General features: G+C 35.6%; 1 protein-coding gene across 1 annotated transcript; it reads right to left on the reverse strand.

Annotated features, from left to right (window-relative positions):
• Positions 1 to 529: 529 nt before the first annotated feature.
• LOC108377807 (cationic amino acid transporter 2) lies at positions 530 to 15009 on the reverse strand. The gene is made up of 5 exons (XM_017634102.1): positions 14733 to 15009; positions 6770 to 7137; positions 2711 to 2971; positions 1204 to 1989; positions 530 to 1130 (listed from the first exon to the last, which is right to left on the reverse strand). Exons 1-5 carry the CDS (start codon positions 14756 to 14758, stop codon positions 694 to 696), a joined length of 1878 nt encoding a protein of 625 aa, XP_017489591.1. The 5' UTR covers positions 14759 to 15009; the 3' UTR covers positions 530 to 693.
• Between the last annotated feature and the right edge of the window lie 75 nt (positions 15010 to 15084).

The raw sequence follows: 15084 nt of genomic DNA on the forward strand, positions 1-15084 counted from the left end.
AACATTTATAAGTCTTCTAAGGTCTTCTAAGACGCTTGAATTAATAAATACTTTATATTTACTTAAATAATGTATAAATACATAACGGCATATAATATAAAAAAATTTAAAAATAAGTACCAGTTCATTACGAAATTCCGAGACTCTATATACATGAGTATAGTAACTATAAACCAAAGCAATATATATAACTAACTAAGTACTTATATATAGTATTTTCGTGTGAATGTTAATGAATATTCAAATCCCTCTTAAGTAGTCAAAAAACTGTCGAATGTTTGTACAAAAGATGGGCGTGCAGATAAAAAGGTGGCAGGTGGGTAGACATTCGAACTACGTCTAATTGTTAATGAGTAAGTCAGAGGGCCTTCACTTTGATACTTTTTAGTATGCTTACAACTTAATACCTACGAAGTGTAGAGTACGTAGTGCTTCGGAAATTTCACCAACAATTTTATGTTTTCTTAGGGAGGATGTATTCATCCGGTAAGAGAGTGCATCTTAAAAGTTATTGTGGTTGAACTTATTGTTAGTATTTTAAATACAATAGCAACTGTATTCGTACATTTCGAGCTCATCTTATGACATGTTTGTATAAGTCGCACCTTGTATTTAGTACCTAAAATATTATATAGTATGCTACGAGAATACTTCGATTCCAAGTAAACTTTTCAATCCGTTTTTCCTTAATCCTTAACTTGTATTCTTCATGATGATAAGCGGCACCTCGGTGTAGTCATTAGTCAGAGGTAATCCTGATTCACTGCTCTCCGCCGTTTCGGGTAATACTAGGCGCGTTTCCCGCTTGCGTTGGCGGCTGTGGCGAATACTGTAGCTGAAGTAGATCATCAAACCAATGGCAATCCATATGCCGAAGCGTACCCAGGTCATTACATCCAGGCGTACCATCAGATAAACGTTGATGAAGATTGACAGGCCCGGCAGCCAAGGCACCAGAGGTACTTTGAATGCCAGCTGGGTGCTGGAATGCGGTTGACGAGAAATAATTAAAAGTATGAGTGGCAGAGGCAAGCCAGTAACAGCTAATAGGACGATATAGAACGGCGTTATGCTAGCCGGTTCGATTTCCACCTTCTGCAAGAAATGCGAGAATACAAAGCACCAACAAACTGAAAAGAGAAAACAGGCAAAGGAGAGCGTTTAGTTTAAGCGATATTTGCACTTTGTTCGCTGTTAACTCACAGTAAAGCGTTATCATGCCTGTCACTAGCCTGCTGCTCCTCTTGTTCGCCAGTGAAGTGTTGTTGGTGTTGAACAATTGCCGCCAAAGCATACAATTTCTTTGCCCATAGTCAACCAGAGGGCGTCCATTTCCTATGGAGCGACCATCCCTGCGATCATCACCGTCATATCGCAGAATGAGGACGCAACTTGCCACCATCGAGTAGGCCAGCAGCGTACCAATTGACATTATGCTCACCAGCTGGCTGAGTTTAAAGATGGCGGCGAGAAGACCAGTCAGCACGCCCGTGAGTAATGTGCCTTTGAAGGGTGTTTTGAAACGTTGATTGATCTCGCCCATGCATTTGAACAGCAGTCCATCCGAAGCCATGGCGAAGACGATACGTGGCAGTGGGAACATGGCACCCATCATACTGGCGCAGAGCCCGCACAGCGCCCCAATGGTAACCAAATACTCAGCAACCCACCAGCCATAACGGCTAAAGACATGCGGTAGCGGCGCCTGTTCGTCCTGCTCGAAATAAGGCAGCATCATGGTAAGTACAGTCGAGACTCCGAAGTAAGCTAGAAAGATCGTTGCGAGCGATGTGACCACAGCAAACGGAATGGATTTTTTGGGATTTTTAGCCTCTTCACCGGCAGTGGCAATACAATCAAATCCAATGAAACCATAGAAACAGACTGCTGCGCCGCGTATGATGCCCGTTAGACCGTATGGACTGAAGCCGCCATTGCCGTAGCCCTCGGGCACTTCTTCTTTGGGTATAGACCAATTGCTGAGTGAAACTATTGAAGAGTAAAGAAANACCGTCATATCGCAGAATGAGGACGCAACTTGCCACCATCGAGTAGGCCAGCAGCGTACCAATTGACATTATGCTCACCAGCTGGCTGAGTTTAAAGATGGCGGCGAGAAGACCAGTCAGCACGCCCGTGAGTAATGTGCCTTTGAAGGGTGTTTTGAAACGTTGATTGATCTCGCCCATGCATTTGAACAGCAGTCCATCCGAAGCCATGGCGAAGACGATACGTGGCAGTGGGAACATGGCACCCATCATACTGGCGCAGAGCCCGCACAGCGCCCCAATGGTAACCAAATACTCAGCAACCCACCAGCCATAACGGCTAAAGACATGCGGTAGCGGCGCCTGTTCGTCCTGCTCGAAATAAGGCAGCATCATGGTAAGTACAGTCGAGACTCCGAAGTAAGCTAGAAAGATCGTTGCGAGCGATGTGACCACAGCAAACGGAATGGATTTTTTGGGATTTTTAGCCTCTTCACCGGCAGTGGCAATACAATCAAATCCAATGAAACCATAGAAACAGACTGCTGCGCCGCGTATGATGCCCGTTAGACCGTATGGACTGAAGCCGCCATTGCCGTAGCCCTCGGGCACTTCTTCTTTGGGTATAGACCAATTGCTGAGTGAAACTATTGAAGAGTAAAGAAACAAAATTAATTTAGTATGGTGTTATCACTTTGGAGGAGCGCTTTATGCTAGCTTACCTTTGAAGAGTCCAGCGATGATCACAAAGAGCACCACACTCAAATTGAGGAATGTAAAGACATTGTTCAAGCGCGTCGACTCCTTGGCGCCTACAGCTATGGCCAAAGCGAATAGTACTGTCACGATCAGCGCAAAGAAATCTGGATAGTCGCCAAGACCCTCGATGTTCATGGCGAAATTTCTGCTTAAGTAATCGCGCATTGCATAGTTGAAAAGCTTATCTAGATAGGTGCTGAGACCTTTAACAACACTGGCGCCACCTATATCAAATGTGATGCAATATTAGTTATTAGATACATATACATAGTTAGCAACGAGTGAAAAGGTTATAGGAAATTCGTTTGTATATATATAAAATGTACGTACATTAGGGCGGGTCAATTTGTATGAGATTTTTTCGACTGTGAGCGTATAGCACATAAGGATTCTACGTGTAAAATAGGTTTCTTAGCAGTTTACTGTAGTGTGGTAAAGAAGTACCTAAATTTTGTATTAAAACATGATATAAGGGGTTTTTTGGTATGAGGAACGCGTTGAATCCTCCTATGCTATACGAGCACAGTAAAAAAAAAATTTGCCCGCCCTAATGTATATAAACACAAGTATGTAGTAGCTGTAATTTGTTGAGCCGCTAAAAGTCACACCAAGAGGAATAGAATTCTTCTGCGTTGCACATTTACGCACGCTAGCCAGATCGCATTGGCGAAAACCGCCAAGAAACCTGAACTTACTCAATTGTGCGGGCTACAATTGGCGATGGATGGTCGATATAATTAGGCACGTACATATGTATGTATGTTTGTATAAATATTTTCAATTAGATCAAATGAGTAGATTTGGTTACAGAACGTGTGATGTCAATGCGTACAGGAAAATGTTCGCATATATGTATGCATGTATTCAGATATGTGCAGACATAAAATTAAATTGAAAAACGCGACATAAATTGCAATCAATTAAGGGTGCTACAAAGTCGACTGGCAAATCGGAATTCAATTATGAAAGGAATTGAAAAAACTTAGCTATTGGGAGGACTAAGGGAACAAGTTCTAAAAGTGTGCTCTATTACTATTTGTATACCGAAGTACTCGTATGTATGTATGTATGTATGTAAGCATGTGAAAGGTATGCATGACAACATCCTTTTAATTTTCAAAAAATAATGTTTAATTGCAACCAGTGTTGCCAGTTTAGATATTTTTTAGCTATTATTTTCGGCATTTAGCTATAGAAATACGTCTAGCAATTAGCTCTTTTTAAATCGGGTTAGCTATATTAGCAACATTTTTTTATATTTTCAACATTTTTACACAGAATTTTATCATTTTGAATTGATTAGTTATCTTGAACTAGATATATAAACAATTGGCATTTTTTTACTGTGGTTATCAAACTATACAAAAAATGGTAGTAGATAGGGCATACCTAACACATTTTTCTTCTATCGATTATTAGTATGTAATTGAATTGCTGGTTTCATCTTTAATAATCAACCGCTTAATTTTGATCACAACTTTTTCTGACAAATATTGTAATTCACTAGGTTGTCAAAATGGAAATGTTATACAAATAAACAGTTTTTAAATGAATATATAAAATGGGCATCTTCAGCTACAACTTTAATAATATATGATAGTCATAATTATAATTTATTTTACTATTCCAATTCAATGTACATTAGAGTGGCAAAAACAAAATTCTGTGATATTTCAATAATTTCTATTTCTTATTTCTATATTTCTATAATTTCTGAGGCCTATAAAACCTCTTCTCATGTTTTATTTGTCAAATCGGGTGAAAAATAGTCAAGCTTTTAATAGATAAGTCCCTCAATTATGAAAAAAAACAGATTTTTTAATTAAAAAAATTGAGGGTTCAGGAACTATAAGAAACCTATGAGATATATGTAAAACAGGCAAATTTTTACAATATGAAAAAAAACACTCCAAAAATCCGTACAAAAATCCGTAAATCTTGACGGAAAGCTAAAAATCCGTACGTTGAATCCGTACGTAGTTGGACCTTGCATCTATAATGATATAGACACTTCTCAATCTGGGTGGTATCTCCTCTCTTGATTGCTTCTCTTTGTGTGAACTATTTCGTGCATTTAGTACATTGCATTACCCGTATTAGCGTCAAAATCTTTATTTAAGTTTCTAATTATTATTTATTACATTGGCTGTAAATCCTTAAAACTCTTTGTTATTGTTAGTGTTCGTCTTTCAATACTTAACCCAAGCGTAATCCACAAAATTGTTTAACTTCTACATATCCAATTTGAATAAAAAATAATAAATTATGATTAAATTTAGTTAATTTAAATGGCTCTCCTATTTTTCAAATTGGGATTTTTCAAAAGTAATTTTTAATATTATGTATGATCCCTGTTGTAGTCAAAAAGGGGAATTCTTATTAATATTTCTGGCCTCTACCCTTTAAAAAAATCTATGGGGCGAACACTTCCAATAAGTTAGTGTCAAATCTTCCTTCTCGCTCTTATTACTTCACCTGGTATTATTCCGCTATGGGCATGCAGTGTTTGTTTACATTCATTTTGTTTTTCTGTTCCGTTTTCAATTGATGAGAAGTCAAACGAAATGCGAATCAAGCCATCAAATGACTGATTTCAAATCACGCATTTGGGCTCAATGTAGTAAATGTAAAATAACACAGAAATCAAAAGCTCTTTTCTTGATAAATTATCAAGATTGAAAGTGCTATTGACAAGTGTTTACAAATTCAAATTTCATATGGAAGTTATAAATTTTGTATACTAAAAAAATCGTTTCTCTCATTTAAATACTGCATGTGCTGGCATTTGAACTGCGACACACAGAATTTATAGCCGACATCCATGATACAATAATTTTTAGAAGGTAGTTTCACTTCTTCTTCTTATCCGCCATGTTAGCTATCTGACACAAAACGCGTTTCGTATTTTTTGTTGTACCAACTTTTTCAAAAAAAAAAATCCAGCTTTTGACGTTGGAAAAATAAAACAAAGAAAAGCCAAACATATAAGTAGAGAAATTTTCGAATATTTTGTAATAATTTTCTCCATAAAAAATTAACTGCTGCTTTCGTGGATATTGCAACACACGGAATGGATGTAAGGACACAGCTATAAGAGCCACCGCACACCACAGACTTTAACGGCCGCCTATTTAAATGATAGGGCTCGCTTGAAATATGTACATACATGAAGATGTATGGAGGTGCGCACATTACATCAGCTTAATCGCTCTGACCAATAAGTTGTGGTGCAATGGAAAGACTAGCGAGCACATCTAAATTGGCGGCCGATAAAGTCCGTGGTGTGCGATGGATCTTATCCATTATAAACAAGAAATATTGCTGTTATGTTTTCATTTTTATGATTTTTATTCATGTGATAAGTTATGAAACATATAAATCTTTACATGTTCTGTTAAAAAATATCTAAAATAACAAGCGATAATCCCCAAGTTCTATATCGTAGCAGTGGCCACATTGCGTGTTTGTCACAGACACGGTTTATGTCAAAAATTTTGAAGTGAAACTACCTTCTAAAAATTATTGTATCATGGCCGACATCTATACCTGCGATTTATTTAGTTATTAATTTTTTTCGCTCCTGCCCGAGTGCTTTTGCTTTCATGCCGCGTGACGCACGGACTCCCAGCGAGCATGGTGCAACCAGAGAACGCACAAAAAAAACTTATTTATAAAGATATGCATAGATTATTTACCATAATACTTTTTAAAGCTGTATACATAAATATGTACATAAATAACATGCATATTTATATAGGTATTGTAAATTTGTTAAAGTGCGGCTTTAACGAGTTCACCCACGACTCTAAACAAATTCGAAAGAACTCTAATCGAGAAGTAGTAAATATTTCCATTCGTTTAAACAAATTTTTTAATTATCATTTTTTTTTTTTGTATGGTTGTAAACCGAATAAAGTGATTTGTGGGAAAAATTCTTGACCGTTCAATTTTGGGTTTTTCGCTCATATCTACATACTATATTACAAGAAGCATTAAAAATACATTTCCATATCGATACTCACCAATTGCATATTCTAATATCAGATTCCAGCCAATAATGAAGGCCATAAATTCACCAATGGTTACATAACTGTAAATGTATGCTGAACCGGCTTTTGGCACGCGTGCGCCGAACTCAGCATAACAGAGACCGGCGAATATCGAAGCAATCGCTGCGATTAAGAAACTTATGACTACAGCAGGACCAGCATATACCTTGGAGACCTCACCGGCCAGCACATAAACGCCGACACCCAATGTTGAGCCAATGCCAAGCGCTGTCAAATCAAAGGCGGACAAGACCTTGGCCAATTTTGATTCGGTTGTATCCTCCATGGGTTTGCGGCGTGTGAGTACATGATATGCACCGGATATGCTAAGTGAGGGCATTCTGCAGGGGAAAGATTAAGAAAGGCAGAAGGGTGAGTATAAATATGAATTAGTTTCTTAGTATTGAGTAAATAGTGTGTAAGTGAGTAATTCAAAGTAAAATATTTTGAAGTGTAAACATATTATATTTACTGGTAGGTACGCGTAGTGTGTCGTTTTTAAGCGATAGGGCACGGTTTTGCGGTGCTGGTTTGTTAGGTGTAAAAATTATGTAAATACAAATGCTAAAAAATAAGAGCTGTGGAGGATTATGTAATATTTTGGATTGTAAGTAGTTGTAAAAATAGTAAATTTTCTGTAAGTGGTTTGTGCTTTAAATTCTTATGGTTACAGTGAATAGCGTTTACTTCACTTTTAGCAGCAGAAATCAACTTCAGCTCATAGAGAAAAACCCTGTAGTTGACATACTTAGCTAACTATTTTTCAATCACCAAACAATTAACATATTTTTAATCACATTATTTCTAAAAAATGAAAACTATAATATGTATTGATGGTTTTCTCATACGTATGTGCATATCCAGTTGGTGAAAATGAGCATTTTAGCACGTTCTGATGTAAGTGTGAAATTGGAGACATTCGCGAGCAGTGTATATGAAATTACGATAAATACTAGATATGAATATTAGTTATGTATATGCATGTATGCGTATGTAAGAGCTATTAGCGCAAATGTTGTGATTCGTCTATGTACATATATCGATTCAAAAAAAATGAAAGAGATGAGATATGTACATACATATGTATGTTCATTAGGGCGGTAAATTTTCCAATTGGCCAAATTGCGAAGAAAGGTTTCTTAGCATTTTGCTGTAGTGTCGTTTTGTATAAAAACATGATACAAGGAGTTTTATGGTATGACGAATCCATTTCTGCACTTATCTTTTTCTTAAAATTTCCCCCGGAGGGCGAAACAGTGAAAATTCACATTTTCTTCGAAACCTATTTTCGCAATTTGGCAAACTCGAAATTGATTTTAGACCCATGGTTTCTTCGGCAAATTTACTTAGAATTACACGTACAATCCTCCTATGCTATACACGCATAGTAAAAAAAAAAATAAATTGACCAGCCCTAATGTACATACTATATGTAAAAGATATTTAATATAAATATTTTTATAAATGCACTTAATACTTTTTAGGCGGCTATTGCTTTTACATTTCTACAAATACGAACAACCTCTTAACCGCAATTATAAAATGGGCACGAATGAGGATCACAAGACGTTAAATAAATTTCTAAAAAAAAAACACAAACAGCAATAAACTTTGCGCCATTCTCCAATTAACACTTTTAATAAAAGTTTCGGTAGAAAGGTGAGATTAAATGTATGTATGTGTGTTTGAGTTTCGTAGTGAAATTATATTCGTTATTTTTCGATTTTATTTATATCTTCATAAACGTTATTCGAGGTGCTATAAAATGAGTCAATTTGGGTAGCTAAAAAAACTGTGGAGAAAAATTGATTGTACAACTTCGCTGAATTGGTGCGTTATAGTAATCAAAAAGCAAAACTACAGCTTTCAATATGAAAACGAAATGTGGAAAAGTAAGCTACTTACAAGCTGTCGGCATAGCTGCGGAAAAAATGCAACTCTTTTTTTGCACTAATGACCTTCGAGGAAGTACTCAGGGCCGCTACTTCCGTAAAGATTAATAATTTTTGACTTTTTACGTACTTATGTATATACATATATGTACATATATGTATACATACATATGTGTAGACAATATTTACATATTCAATCCCAGTAAATTTCATTTGCGATTTTGGTTTACAAAATTCATAGTTTTGGGCTTTGAGTCACAGACAGTTCCGTAGTGCCGCTTTGAAATAGTTTTTAAAGATAGTTCTGATGCGGCTTCTATTAGTCGACAGAAAGCATTAGGCCCATAAAGTTAAAGTAAATGATTGTGCAAGTTCCATTTTAAAATAGTTAATGATTTCTTGTAATAAAAAGTTTTTTTTGCGCCATGTTTCGGCATTAGATCAGCTCGTGTTTATTATAATTGTCTCTAAAACTATTGTTTCTTTAAGAAAATTTCACATTCAAAACACTGTTCTATATCACATTAAGCGCCACTGCCTACCTTTGGCCGCTAAACGCAAAAGAAAACTTATTCTTCTCCACTAGTTTTTTTTCGCTTTTATCTTGCTTTTTCCTTTTTTTTTTGCACCACCTACACACCTCAACACTACGCCAAGTATAAACTGCTACTGTTTGCACTTCAGCTTTGAGCGTTACTTAAATAGTACGAACAATCGGCGCGCGCATTCTTCAAATCCCGAAGCAAACATTTTTCTTACTNTAGAGAAATATATAAACAAAATTAGGGTAAAGCAATTCGCTAAAGGGGTTGAAAATTTTAAGATTCTAATAGTTTTTACTGACTGGAAATAGTTGGAGGGATGCTGATCAATTTTTACTGTGTTCAAGTTTTTTCTATTGTATGCATTCCATGCAAAAATCGTTGTACAATGCGATCTATTTGTGCCATATTAGAGTACTTACAAAATACTTATCTGTAACGCCTCTAAACCAGCTTATTATTGTCCATCATTGCTGGTGTTTGTGGGGATCGTAATCCCTATTCGATGTTTATTGGGTTGTGTTGCCGAGAGGTAAGCCCTCCATGGAGTTAATCCCTTGGGATAGTTTTGTGATACTCTGATGATATGCAGAGCTGAAGTAGTATATGGTCCTCCCCTTTGACATTTGCTGTGTTAATTGGACTACATTTTCTATATGCATTTCGGTTAATTTTGGTGTATGTACTCCATGGAGTTGACCTAAATCGCCTTGGGCCCACTGTAAACACAGGTACAGCTTCCATTGATATCTTGACAAAAGAAAGAGTAAGAGTTTACTCCCGTAAGCAATAACATGACGCTGACAGCTGACCAGTGTGACCACTTTGTGGGTAGTTCCTCAAAACGTGAGGAATTTTGGGTGCGCTTGAGTATTTTTTGAGGATTTTTATTTTGAGGAATTTTATCTATATATTTGCAGATAACAAATGCAAACATGTTTTACACAACGGAGTACGCTCTGCAATTTTGTTAATAAAAAACTTTCGGAAGTTTTATAAAGAGCGAAATACACCACACAAGCGGCTTGCTAAGCATTCTTCAAACTTACTTTTCCCATTTCGCCAAACACCATGCAAACTTGACTCGTCCAAGCAAAGAATTTCAGGTTTCTTCCGGTTCACAATGTAAAAGAGTTTGGTTTTTCTTCGATTTTTGTCTCTTGCCTCCTCATTCGGCGAAAATTCCGTTACGAATGAGACGCTTTTACCATACACAACGTAAGCGGTTTGATCAAACGTCAACGTAACGGCCAGAAAATCAAAAAAATTTTACTTTTTGTTCACATATCCCTCAAACGGCTTGTCAAACCTTCAAACACCCCCATACACAACATATATAAATAGCTTTAAGCAAAGGTATATTTCGTTTGGTTTATCAAACTGTTTGTGTGGTCGCTTATGATTTGCTGCTAAATATTCAAAATGTTTTCGATATTTTATTCATTCCATCGTTATATTAATTAACTTTTTTTGAATTTGCAAAATTTCGATAACGAATGGAGAGATTTCGCCTTGTTCGATCACAAGAATATTCATATTGATTCTTCATTCGATCCAGAAATTTATATGAAAGTTTGTGAATCAGAAGATTCTTCAGGTTCATATAAGTTTCCCAATAAAAAAAATATATCTGCATTACTATTATAGCCCGTTTCTAATGCTTCAGTTGAATGTAGATTTAGTATCTTAAAAATGCATAGGACTGACTTGAGGACCAGATTGAGCACTGATATAGTTGCAGCAATCTTCTATACATATAGGCTGCGTTTCTTTATACATTCCGGATAATCCCATTTCAATAAAATTGTAACAGGTCGATGTCTGTGCATTATAGATATAAAAAAAAATGAATGTGGGGGGTCTTCATTAGAGCACCAGAAGCCAAATCAACCATTTTTAGAATGTCTGTCTGTCTGTCTGTATGTTAGCACGCGCATCACTCGAAAACGAATGCATAGATTTGAATGCAGTTTCCACCGATGTATTGCTAGATGTCTAACTTAAAATATAGAAGGAAAAAAATTAGAGAGTTGCCACCTGTTTGAAACTTGCAGTTTAAGTAAATTGATAAGAAAAAGTGTATATTGCAATATGGGCGTTAAAAGAAAGAGGCTTAAGAAGGCTTATATCCAAAAATATTTTTCAGAGTTGCCACCTGTTTGAAAATTTTAATTTACCTTAATTTATAAGATAAATTGAATATTGCAATATGGGTATCAAACTGAAGAGGTTTAGGATATTTTACTGCCCAAAATATTTTAAGGGAGGGTTGCCACCTGTTTGAAAAGTTGTATAGTGTTAAATTGATAAAATAAATGAAATATAATGAAAAAATTCGGAAGAACGCGAAAAGTTTGAATAATTTTTCGACGAAATTTTTCAATTTATCGCATGATTTGATAGTTTTGGATAATGTAAAGGTGGAAAATTCGTCGGAAAGCTTGTAAAATTTTGGATGATTGTGAAATTTATTGTGAGCATGAATCAATTGGCAACTTGTTTCATAACCGATTCGAATGGTTGTTGCTTTTTTGGAAAGGTTTTTAGAAGGAGGAGTGCACAAAGTTTTAATTTTTCCGATAGGTGGCGCAGGGGTCGAGCTACGCTAAAAAAAAGAGTTTCATACGTAGGTAGTCTTTTGGCCTAGATTAGCATATAGGATAAATCTCAATCTTATTTATGGTGCGACTTGCTTGAAATTTGGCATGTATTGACAGGATTAACATATAGGATACTTTTTTCTAACAGGTGGATCAGGGACCGATCTATTCGAAAAAATCTTATTTATGGTCCAATTTTCTTGAAATACAATACCCGTATTATAGATATGCCTAGAATAGAATCGAGTTATTGTTTTATAGCTCGAAAGGTGTTTGAAGGCGGCGCAAACATGCGGGTTTTGGCTATTTAACTGTACTTATTACACAGGCCAACAAAAACGCATCAATTTCATACACTCAGCAAAGCGGGTGAAAGCAAACTAATACATATCTACATACACACATGCATAAGCGTTTTTCTCGAGTGAATGTCGATACACGGCTGTGGACAGCATAAATGTTTATTGGGAGATGTTTGGTATTTTGTGTTCGCCACTGTATGCACTCATATTCCTACTGCAATTTTATCAGAAACCATGTAATGGGTGAGGGACCTGCGGTTATCAAAACTAAAAGTAAAATAAATTTACAGAAGAAAAATAATGCGGAAAAATAACAGAACATTGTGTTACCGACTACCAAACTCGGTGTGAAGACCTCTATTATTTATCTAAATACGTTAGACCGTAACAAAAAAAGTTCAATTTCTTCTATACTCTCTATGACGGTATTTCAAGAGTAATGAAACTGTTTGCCAGATATAAAGTCTCTAGGAAAAATATTAACCCATTTTCATTAAACCAAATAATATCAAATAAAGAAGTTATAAAAGAGCCATTTAGGTATTTTACAGGGTGCGAAAAAAAAGTTACACTACTGAAATACTCTTAGTGTGTATCCGAAATCACTTGGAACAAATTCTAAATTTTTTTGGGATACGGACTAATGTACATACATAGGTATGTATCTGCAAAATTTGTATGTGTATACATATAAGTAATCACAGAAAATTCAATTACAGAAATTGATAAGCGAGTTCAGTCCATTAACTTATTTGGCAAATAATATACATTTAAACATGTACATATGTATGTGAATGTATGTATGTACCTACATACATATAATATTATCTGTAACTGAAGATAGAGCGTAAATGATAAACAACGTTTTGTTTGTAATTTGTTAAAGTAATATACATACGTAAATTGTACATACATAATTGTAAAAATTTATAAGATATATGTATACGTATCTATGTTCTACGAAAACAAATATTTGCGCACATTTATTCATGATTACTTTACTAAATTGAAAAAAAAATGCCTATATATAGTGCGTAAATATTAGAGACCGTAAAAGTTATGGCTTTCAATTTGTATCTTAAAGCATGCGAAATATAACGATAGTGCCGGGATACTTCATCTCAAATAGTCTATCCTATCTTGAACGCCGTGTGAACTCGATGAACTCTCCGAATTTTGTACTAACTCCGCCCTGTCAGGCAAGCAATCATAACTTGGACGAGCCTATTTTTTGTGTCGTATATATTACGCTGCTAAGCTAAGGAGTCTGAAATTTCAGCTTTATAAATTCGACAAATTTTGCTCCAAATTTTGATATTTTCAATTAGATTTCTAATACCTAGCCATTTTCATGAAAGCAATTCAAGTGAAAAATGTTTTTTCCAAAAATTGCTGGTGAAACCGATAGTAAAATAAAATGCGAATTCGCAGTAGTTAGGATTTACCTTTGATTTTTGGCATATTTTTGTTGAAGGTGTGGTGCTCATTTTCTCTAAATACAAACAATTCTCGAATCGGTTTTTCGTTAAAAAATTGCCAAAAATCAGCGGTAGGTCCTAACTACTTCAAATTTGCTCTTTATGGTACTAAAATTTAACAGGCTATAAAGCTGCATACACATTTTTTTTAGAAATTCAGATTGAAAAGTTTAAAGCTTTGCTATAATTTTATGGAATTTTTCCTAATTTTTGCATAAGTTTAAAATTCGGAATTACATGATTTTTAATAGAGGACGGGCTATACATACATATAAAAAATAATAATGATAAACATTAAATAAACAAAAAATATTAAAATCTCGCGACCTTGTTTAGGTTTTTATAACCGTTCCTAGATAAAATTTAACCCTTTTAGTATTATATTTTTTATTTGCTTTAAAGAGTATTTTTTGCATAGCAGTTATATATGAAAGTCTTATTAAGAGAATGTTCTAGGGCTTATATCTCCACAGTTAAGGGTTAAATAAGACTTGTGTTCCGCAAACTGTTTTCACCATTTTCTTCTATGTGAAAATACTCAAGCCGATTTGCTCCTGAATAAGACTCGGCAACTCTGCAAGGTAAAAAAAAAAACTGCCAACAAGCTATTACCGCTCTCTACCTCTATTTCTCATACGTTCTCTTTCCACTCACTTTTCTACCATCTGCCATTAACTCTGCGCTCTTCACTAGCCTATGGGTTAAGTTAATTCAAACAAAGTTATTTAATACAACGCATGCTGCCCACATGGCACAGCGATCAGCTGTATTCGACAGGGAATACTAATTAGTTTGCTGTTTTTGTTTTTGTTGGGGAATACGTCTTAAAAAGACTAAATTGAATTTGATGCGTGTGTAAAAATAGCTACTATCGCGGCATTTTGCAGTCGTTCGGTGCACATTTCTGCGAATACTTGTGGGTTGTATGTATGTATGTATATACAACAACTATGCATGCATGAATGTGAGCAGCTGCGATTGGGTATTTGCGAAACAAATGTTAAGATATAGTATGTATGTATATTTCCTTTAACTGCAACGTTGGCAATGTGATATATATCTAAGCCCTTTCCGTGCCCTTTGTCGCCAGGAAACAAAGAGTCGCGATTTTTCTAAACTCACCCGCAACTTTCCAAAAGCTCCTCCATGACTGCGTGTGGCCTTCAATATATTAGTAAATGTGTATCACTGTAATTAAACTTTTCCGTTTTGGTTAAATTTCTGTATTTTGTTTTTTTAATTCACAATTTTCCTAAGGCATGGGACTATAAACTGTGCTATGATTTTATTGATTAAGTAACGAATTGTTCACAAAACACGCGACGACCGGCATTGAATGGAGCGTTCTTCTCATGCTGCGTTTCTACAGTTAGACGGCTGACAAATGAATAACGAATCCATGAGGTGGCTATGAAATGTTGGTACTCGTATGTTCAGTGTATGGCAAAGGTGGTGTTATGTATATGTACATATG

This window comes from Rhagoletis zephyria, unplaced genomic scaffold (genome assembly GCF_001687245.7).
Source record: "Rhagoletis zephyria isolate East Lansing unplaced genomic scaffold, Rhagoletis_zephyria_1.1 Rzeph_scaffold_12738, whole genome shotgun sequence".
NCBI classification, from domain to species: domain Eukaryota; kingdom Metazoa; phylum Arthropoda; class Insecta; order Diptera; family Tephritidae; genus Rhagoletis; species Rhagoletis zephyria.